The sequence below is a fragment of the Natator depressus genome, chromosome 3, assembly GCF_965152275.1.
Source record: "Natator depressus isolate rNatDep1 chromosome 3, rNatDep2.hap1, whole genome shotgun sequence".
Taxonomy (NCBI): Eukaryota; Metazoa; Chordata; order Testudines; family Cheloniidae; genus Natator; species Natator depressus.
The window spans coordinates 155,797,937-155,807,861 of record NC_134236.1 but is presented as its reverse complement, the minus strand read 5'-3'; the positions used below and the strand labels follow the sequence as shown (position 1 = coordinate 155,807,861).

The following is a 9,925-nucleotide window of genomic DNA, read 5'->3' as shown; positions in this document are numbered from 1 at the left end:
ATATATTTATCAACAGTATGCTGAAGTCAGTAAGTAGTTATGAATAAAAGTTAACAGAATTTGTCAACTCCCAGAAGAGTTAGAATTGAGAACCGTTCAACATCTAGTTAAGTAGACAAGGATAATTTCAATAAACCTAGAACATCTTTAGTTCATTCAGCCACAGAGTGTTTAGATTAGTACTAACAAGAAAGGGTAATTTGCAACAAAAATCATAAAAATAGTGTTATTGTGATAGTAAATTTGTCTAACACGACTTCAGAATAATTTGGTGAAACAAAACATACTACTCTTTATTGCAAGTATGTAAAGAACCATGGAAGGAACTCAATACTTTTGCAAAAGATGCCTTAAGATAAAACATTAGTTGTTCAAACAGACAGATGTGCTTTCTGATAGTAAAACGTCTGAGAGCTGTCTCCTAACAAGGGTTTACTCAAAATACACTCATTTATTTTACTAAGAACAGCACACAATCTGGATAGAGTTCTGGTTACAAATGGGATTATTCACTAGCTGCACAACACTGCTAAATCCTTGGACGTCAAGAAAATTGATTTAATAAATGTTCATAACTAAAACATGGTTGGCACTAATTAGCACATTTGTTGGCAGTCTCTGCCTAGATGCCTATATGGCCCCCATTCTCATAAATTTGAGTCTTAATAGAGAGTCCAAGGATTTAATATGCATGAAGACTACTCTGTGGTCTTATTACTAGAAAAGCTTCACCACACTGCTCTGCCAGTGTTTCTCCAGGTTAGAGATAAGCAACCTTGGCAGGGCAGATAAAAGCTTTTATTGCTGCTATCTGTGCTATCCCAGTTCTGTAGATAAATAAAGCGATTGAGATTCTAGTCTCCTTTCACAAGCACTACATTCATACTTTCCAAAACTGACATGCAAGTGGAATATGAAGTGGTTTGTTTCTCACTTTATGTCAAGTTGTTGGTTAAGTGATAGATCTCTTACATACAGAAGAAGGGAAAAGCAGAGGAATTTAGTCCCACTTTGTACAGAACTCTGCAGCAGAGGTGTGTGCTTTATAAATGCTGATATATTAAATGTGCTATACCAGTGGTTCTCAAACTTTTGTACGGTGACCCCTTTCACATAGCAAGCCCCTAAGTGCGACCCCCCCCCTTATAAATTAAAAAACACTTTTAAATATATTTAACACCATTATAAATGCTGGAGGCAAAGCAGGGTTTGGGGTGGCGGCTGACAGCTTGCGACCCCCCCCCCCCGCCATGTAATAATGTCAGGACCCCCTGAGGGGTCACAACCCCTAGTTTGAGGCCCCTTGTACTATACAGATAAAGCAGATTCCAAGGTAATAAATATATACTTAAACCAACTAAATGAAAGTGACTTACAAAACTAAACTCTACCTTGGGAATAACAGCAAGGAGAAGGATCAACTAGCATTTTTTCAACTGGGAAAATACCCTTCAATTCCTGAGATCCATGTTGCTCCATCATCGCCAAAGTCCCAGTGGACGAAGATGATGAGGATGATAATCCCAGTCCTACAAATCTTCCTTTCTTACCACAAAGCGAACAATCTGCTGGTGTGGCGCTTGGTCCGCGGGGCAGCTGCACTTCATCTCTGCTGTAATTTCTGACAGCCCCACTGTGATGCATGGAACGTTCTCGCTGCCATATATAATGTGATGGAGCAATAGCCATTACCTAGATTAGAAAATCTTACTTATGTATGGAACCAGTGTCAGAAAAACCAACAAGCAAATACTATACAACTGAAACTGAGAGAAACCTATTTCTGTTTCTAAGTACATGTTTATCCTGGAAGATGGTACCTCTGTATGAAACTGAACATTACAGTGGAAAGAACAAGTTTGAAAATAGCTCCTCTGTGCAAAAAATTTTTGGTGACCGAATAATCACTAATTTCTAATTGATGTAGGGATTCAGGGAAGAAAAGCCACATTCAGTTTCCATCATATCTGTGTCTGAGAAATACACATCATTGGTTTAGAGTGGTAGGGAAGTTAGAAGTGCACTTTGCTGGCTGAACCGCTCTGGATGACTTAAACTGTAAAGTTAAGGGAATTTTAATTAACAGTCTTCTGCCGTTCCACTTATCCAGTGTGACCTGTATCATGCTTTCCAACAATTGATGATGCCATAGTTTCAATATGGAGCTTCCTAACAGAAAAAGTAGTTAGTTTGGGGAATTATTTTGTTTCCTCAGTCTTAAATCTGGTATCAGTTCTCGCTGTGCTAGGGTGTAACTGTGCAGTTTCACAATATTTAGTGGAAATAGATAAGCTTCCATCTTTTCCAGATCCAAACAAAATGTATTTCACTACTTTCTACAGTTCAATCCCCCATGTCATAACAGGGCCCTTCCTGGCAGTAGGAATAAATCCAAACAGAATACTAAGGAACAGTATTTTTCAGGGTGACTTTTTTTTTTCTCTGTAAAACTCAGGTTTGGAAAACAGGATGAAATAATGCAAAAGCAATTAAGCAGTTGTTAAAACAGCTTTAATTTTTAGAAATAAAAGGTAAAATCCTGGCCTCACTGAAGTCAAATGGAGTTTTGCTGTTGAGTTCACCTGGGCCAGGATTTCACCCAAAGTATTGGATTTTTATCGAAAAATGAAAATTGACAATTTTCCAAGTAGTTTGAAAAATGAAATAATTCTAAACTGAATGAGGTGACTTCCATAATCAGTTTCTTCTTTGCTGCAAATTCCTTCATTCAGGACCAATAGTAAATAGGGTATTTATATAAAACACAAGCACTCTGGTCAGCAAAAACTCATGCAGCAACTTTGGTAGTGAATGCTCAATGGCACAACGTAAAACTTTCCAAGTGCAAGGTGGACTGCCTATGTGGGCAAATTTTTAAAAATTTGGATATGGAGTTTGAAACAGGAGTTTACCCTAACAGAGGCCTAGATCCACAGAGATAGTTAGCAAAAAGAAAAGGAGTACTTGTGGCACCTTAGAGACTAACCAATTTATTTGAGCATAAGCTTTCGTGAGCTACAGCTCACTTCATCGGATGCATACTGTGGAAAGTATAGAAGATCTTTTTATATACACACAGAGCATGTGTGTATATAAAAAGATCTTCTACACTTTCCACAGTATGCATCCGATGAAGTGAGCTGTAGCTCACGAAAGCTTATGCTCAAATAAATTGGTTAGTCTCTAAGGTGCCACAAGTACTCCTTTTCTTTTTGCGAATACAGACTAACACGGCTGTTACTCTGAAACCTGAAAGGTAGTTAGGCACAAAACCCCAGACTTAGGCACCTAATGGTTTCAGTCCCAGTTTTTGGCTCTGCTGCGATCCACAGAACTCCCACCAAGCCCTGTAGGAGCCTAAACTCATTCAGCATCTAAGTTTTCAGGGTAAAAGTTCCCGAGGTGCCTAAGTTTCTGTCTCTGGGCATGCACATTGCTGTCTCACACTAGGTATCCAGGCACCTGTTTCCTACCTAAGTGCCAGAGCAATTCGCAAGCTAGGGGAAAATATGCATTCATCCCCCTAAATCATGTGAGGGGCCCAATCTAGAAGGTGTGCTCATAGGCCACCTACCAGAGGAGGTGGTAGTGGTGCCTGGTTTATAACATTTATCTCAGTGGTAAGAGCACCCAGTGGGAGACTCAGGTTCAATTCTTCCCTCTGCCAGAGTGGGAGAAAGGAAGTGGGAGAGCCCTATTCAAATCCTCTCTTCCCTTCTTGTGGGGGGCGGGGGGATTGAACCTGGGTTTCCCACATCCCAGGTGAGTGATGTAACCACTGCGATAAAAGTTATAAGGTGAGCAGCACCATCTCCTCCTCTGGCCGCTTTGTGTAGAGTGAGGCAGGTGCCTAACTCATTCCTCCCAAAAACTATTTAGGCACCTAAGCCACCTGACTCCTAGGAGACAGGTTCCTATATGTGGATTGCTAGGAAGAGATAGGCGCTTCCCTGAAGCCCAGATTTAGGCACTTATCTCCATGACACCATTTTGCATACCCCTCTCATTGGCTAGCTTAGGCAGCTCCCCATCTAACATGTTAGCTTTGTCGATTGTATTTTAAGGCATCTATCTCTTCCTGTTCATTATATAGGGACCCTAGTCACCTAATTTAGGTTTTGTGAATTATGGTGTTATTCCTGTGATTTTACAGGCACCTAGAAGTTAGGTGCCATGATATTCATAGTTGCAAGCCTAAGTCCCTTTCTGAAGCCAGGCCAGAGTTCCTAAGAATGCATATTAAATGCAAAGGAAAATAATCAGTTTCAAAACAGAATAGGCAAATCATTAAATTTCAGCTGCTTTGTTCTCCTTAATCCCTGGTTTATCAATACATTTCTGTTAAAGAAAATGTATTTAATATATATCAGACCAGATCCTCAACTGGCATAAATAGCTCAAGAATCGAATGCATGAAAAGCCTACCTACCTCTTCACAGCAACGTCTGCTTACAATAGCCCTGTAGTCAATTCTACCCCAGAGCTGGTCTCTTAACTTTAAGAAATTAGGGAAAAGCTTCCGCCAGGTTTTTCCCAAAGCCCATGGAAAAATTTCATACTTTGACTCTTCATCATCTTCTTCAACTGTATTTGCGAGATACCTACAAAAATATATATTAAGGATCTCCAACCTTGAGTCATCACATCACATGATTTTAACTTTATACACCTTTAAAATAATTCCTTACTTCCACTAGTTTGGGGAAATTTGCTACCAAAGTTTAGACTTCTCCCAGGATGAGAGGAATTTTCTGGTTTACTTCAATCTATATAATACAAACGCATATGAAAGTCATAAAAATTGGCTTTGTACTAACGTCCACTAGATGGGCATACATGAAATATAATCCAGTTTCACTGCTTTTGCCAAATCAACAGGGCATCCTCACATTAAAATGAATAGTTTTTGATTGACTCCTTAGGATATGGGGCACAAATACATTGTCTGAGGTTTAAAAGTTTAAAGAAAATGTCAGTGATAGATCTGCTTCAAAACTAAGGCCTTACAGGCCTTGTCTACATGTAAAAGTTGTACTTCCTAAACCACGTCTGTTTAGAAACCAGGCAGCAAAAAATATTAAACATTAAGAAAGCAGCAAAATAAATAAAAACATACAATAGGTACAACACCATTTGTAAGGGGAACCCACTTTTTTAACATCCACATTTCTCCATTCTTTCAGAAAATTATATATCTTGTTCCTTGGTTTTCTCCCTCCTATCCCCTCCAGACCATAGGCAAATATTGTTACCTCCTATCTAGAGCCACAAAACCACCACAATCAGCTATCAGTACAGCTTGCTAAAGGGTCATGAATGTTTAGCAGTCCAGACATAGAAGTCCAGGTCCACAAAAGGACCGAAGCACTTAACTCCCCACTTTAGGTGCTTAAGTTGAAAATTTAGGCACCAATGAGGTCCTCAAAACCCCTGGTTCAGCAGCCACTTAACCCAATAAGCACCTAAATTCACTCAGCATGTAAATTTTCACTGTAAAAGTCCTCTACGTGCCTAAGTTTCTGCCTCTGGACATGCACACTGGTGCCTCACTCGAGGTGTCCAGACACCTATCTCATGCCTAAGCCCCAGTGACATCCTCTAACCAGGTGAAGATAAGTGTTCCCCTGCCTATTCCACTGCAGGGCCAGTGGGATTAGAGCACTCACTCTGGATGTGAGAGACTTGGGTTCAATTCTCCCCTCTGCCTGATCAGGTGAAAGGATTTAAATAGGAATTTCCCATCTCTCAGAAGAGTGTCTTAGCCACTAACCTAGGGGATATTCTGATGTGGGTTGCTTGCAGTTTCTCCTGTTGAAGCTGTCCGTTTTGGATAAATATTTAAATAGTCATTAGGCCAGAAAGAGAGAGTGAGAATGATTCTATATCCTAGAGGATAAGGCACTATTGTGGGAGACCCAGAATTGAGTCCCCCTGCTCCAGTAACTGTTGCCATCTTTGCCACTTGGTTTCACACATTTGCTGACAGCAGAGTCATGGAGAGACACAGGAATCATGGGTTCCATTCCAGGCTCTGGAAGGGAGTGTGCTCCAGAAGATACAGACTGTTCTGCCCATTTCCCTGAAATTTGACCCCTTCTGCCCTGTCTGTCTCTTCCCCACCACTGGATCCTTGTTGCAGTGCCATTCACCCTGTCTACCCAATCCAGTCTCCACTCCTCAGGCTTCTTACCCTAGTCTCCTTACCCAGACAGTCCCAGCTCTTCCCCATCCAGCCCCAACTCCTTACTCCCAACCCCCATGCCCTGGCAATACAAGTTCCCCCTTCCAGCTCCTCATCCAGTCTGTCCTTCCTCCTCACTGTATCCAAGTTACAGTCTCCCTCCCAAGGATCCTCATCTAGTCTCGGTCTCCCCCTCCACCTGTCCCTGATTCCTTTTTTCCAGTTTCTTTGCCCAGCAAGTCCTAATTCTCCTTCCACACCTCAGCTCCTTATCAGATCTGTCTCTCTTCCACCTCCTGCTCCCACTCCTCCAACTAGTTCCTAGTCCCAGTCTCCTTGTCCAGCCAGTCCCAGTCTTCCGCTTTCCCTAGTTCCTCATCTGATCTCAGTGTTTTCCCCAGCCAACTGGCTCCAAGTCCCCCCGCATTTCCCCCAAAGGCTCCTGTTCCCAGTCCGCTTGCCCAATCCATCCCAGCCTCCTAGTTCAACCAGTCCTAGCCTGCTCTCTCCTCTTCGATTCCCAATCTCCTTGCCCAGCCAGTCCTCACTGCCCACCTTCAACTCTCAGTCACAGTTTCTCTCCCCGTTCCAATCCCAGTCTCATGCACTCCTTGTCCCAATCTATTCCTTTCCCTCTCCCAGGTCTGGTTTGTCTCCTCTGCATTTGAATCAGACATCTTTCTCCATGCTGCCTGGGTCCCAACAGATTGAATGGCACTGTGATAAAGATGCAGTGGTGGGGAAGAGCACGCTAAGAGCACAGGAGCGAGACAGACTCCCTTCCTCTCAGTTCCAGCACCCAGTCCTACCCCCAAGCCAGGAGGAGCCATTACAAGGAAAGGTTTCAGAGTAGCAGCCGTGTTAATCTGTATTCGCAAAAAGAAAAGGAGTACTTGTAGCACCTTAGAGACTAACAAATTTATTTGAACATAAGCTTTCATGAGTTACAGCTCACTTCATCCGATGAAGAGCTGTAGCTCACGAAAGCTTATGCTCAAATAAATTTGTTAGTCTCTAAGGTGCCACAAGTACTCCTTTTCATTATAGGGAAAGTTGTTCTGAGGCTCTGTAGCCCTATGCTGCACCATGCTCAGTTGCTCTGTGGGGAAGGTGCAGGTGCAGTCTTGTCAGCTAGGAGCTGTGAGAATCTTGAGCTTGCTTCATGAGAGCAGAGTTTTTGGAGATTACAGCTGCTAACATTGATGTGTCTACTGAACAACATGTATGAACTCTAATTTTTAAAGGCTTATAATTTGGCCATATTTGGGCAGATTCTCACAGGGATGGCAAAAGGCACTCCCTTAATACAAAGGCAATCTCCCTGCCAAATTTCAAGTCTCTGCTCCAAAGCCTGGGGGTGCTATTCAAAGAAAAGATTTCAAGAAGTTTTTAACCTGGGCAAATTAATGTATTTTTCTCTAGCCCGCTCATATGGGGAGGGGTTGTGATGTGAAACCTATCCCCTAAAGAATCCTAATTTATAAATCAAAATCATTAATGGAAAAAACACAGAACTAAATAAATGAAAAAAATATTTAAAGAATACTTACAGAGCAACAAAGAAATTAAGTCTGGTGTGCTCATTTATACTGAAGCTAGCCCTCTTGAAATAAACAAAAGTCATTGCCAAAAGATACTGTTAGAAAAACAAAATATTAAAATAGAACATTAGTATTCTTTTGTTTTCTATATAAAATTTCCTAAAAGGACGTAGCATCTTTTAAATCTGTTTCTGACATCACCATAAGATTATATTTTATTAATTTCCCACCCTCAGAAAAGTGTAAATCGTTTCCTGTATTACTTTGCCAGAAGCTATGTGAATACATTAGAAAGCAGAATATGGTTTATGTTCATATTACAATATCAAGTGATTAAAAGTAAAAGACGCAAAAAGTGGCCTACGAACCAAAACAATACCAAATTTACCTTATCTGCAATTTTACAGCAGCAGTCCATCCATAGGAAATCTTGAATGAGATCATCATCTGTAACAAAAAGCAGCAGTGATATTTCAATAGAAAAAATGATTTTTTTTATTGGGGGGGAGGGGAGGAAGCATTTGTTTCTACAGATATAAATACAGATGGGCATTTTATCAAGCCAAAGAAAAGGATATCGGCTGGACTGATCAGTAGGGAGCAGAGCAGCTGACAGAAGAGATACGTTAGGCTTAGAAAAAAATCTGAACAAAAGCAAAAAGAGAAGCCATAACAAAGGCAAAGTGGAGAACACAAAGAACCAAATTCTCTGTTAACATTAGTGAGTGCAACTCAACTGAAAGCCACTGTACAGTGTTTTTCTCTGTTTATTTTATTCCCTGCACTCTTAATGGGTTGTATATAATTTACATTATAATTTACAATTATTTCTGATTAACCATACAGTTTTGAGAATCTCTGCACTCTGACAACCATTAGTAAGCAAAACAAGTTTGATTGTTTGCCCGATCAGTGTACCACTTTTAATAACCATTCTACAAATATGAAAATTTACTGTAATTGGCTACTATAAATTCTCTGCTCTGATTGACTCCTATACTCAACATTTTCAAGTCAGCAACAAAACAGCTTTCCTCTATTTCTCACTCTTTTCAGATGAAGCAGAAAAAACAACAAAAATTATATGGAAGAGAGAAAAATACTAACTTCTCCAAACTCCTTTCTTCCTTCTACCTTCATTCCACTTTCCACCATACATAACTACAAGACTTTTCTTCCCACAATAATGTATTTGCTTACAGTGGTGGGAAATCTAGCCTCTTTCAAATCTGTTTTGAAACATAATGTAAAACAAATGTATATTGGCAAAAAGAGCTTTGCTGACCTGCAGGGTGGGATCAGGATGAAGGAAGAAATAAAAGGAAAAGGAAGGAGATGTGTAGGAAGGGTCAAATGATTTTTGTTTTATCTTTAAGCAACGTATTTTTCAGCTGTTTGACAATCCTTTTGTAGTTATATTTTATTTAAAATGTAAATATTTATACATTGAAATATAACAGTTGTGGTGGAGGAATGGAAGTGTTTTCAGTTAACTGAGGAATAATATTCAGCCATTTCAGTTTAGTGGTCTGAGTACTCACTCTGGCCTTAGATTTTATTCAGACCAAGACGTGGCTGTTAACGTATGCATGAGAAGCACTCTCAAGTTATTATATTTAGAAAACATAGTTGCTTATAAAAAGTATGTTAGTGTTCAATCAACACATTTTACTCAAAATGTATAACTGTTAACCTACCAAATAGTTTAAAGAAAGCAGTCATTTCCTGACGCTGAATAACTAGACATGCACCTTTTGGACGTTTAGACTTATTACTGTGCACATCTTTTTCACAATTTTCCTGGCTGTCTTTAAAAATAGGACGTTTTAGACTAATCGATTTTTTTTGCTGGTGTGATCTAGATGCATTCGACTTTATATGAACAGTGACAGTGCGAGGTGTCTGACAGACCAGATTATGTCTCATTTTTGTAATTGAAGATTCCTGTTAAAATAAAAAAAGACAATATTAACAATACAGATGATATAGAATAATTGCAAAATAAAAGGCATCAATAAATCTTTTTTCTATATCCATTTTGGTGTCATGAGAAACCATAGATATAACAAAAAATTCATACACAGTTGCTTTGCAGACTCCCTCTCTGTAACTGTATTATTTAGCCTAAGCATTTTCATGTATAGTTTGTATGGAAGATGAAATACAAAATAGTTGTATTTTAATAACAAGTCCCAATCCTGCA

General features: G+C 39.8%; 1 protein-coding gene across 1 annotated transcript; it reads right to left on the bottom strand.

The window, feature by feature from the left end:
* Window positions 1-1,380: 1,380 nt before the first annotated feature.
* SPDYA (speedy/RINGO cell cycle regulator family member A) lies at window positions 1,381-9,648 on the bottom strand. The gene is made up of 5 exons (XM_074947621.1): window positions 9,420-9,648; window positions 8,111-8,169; window positions 7,732-7,817; window positions 4,430-4,601; window positions 1,381-1,692 (listed from the first exon to the last, which is right to left on the bottom strand). Exons 1-5 carry the CDS (start codon window positions 9,646-9,648, stop codon window positions 1,381-1,383), a joined length of 858 nt encoding a protein of 285 aa, XP_074803722.1.
* Between the last annotated feature and the right edge of the window lie 277 nt (window positions 9,649-9,925).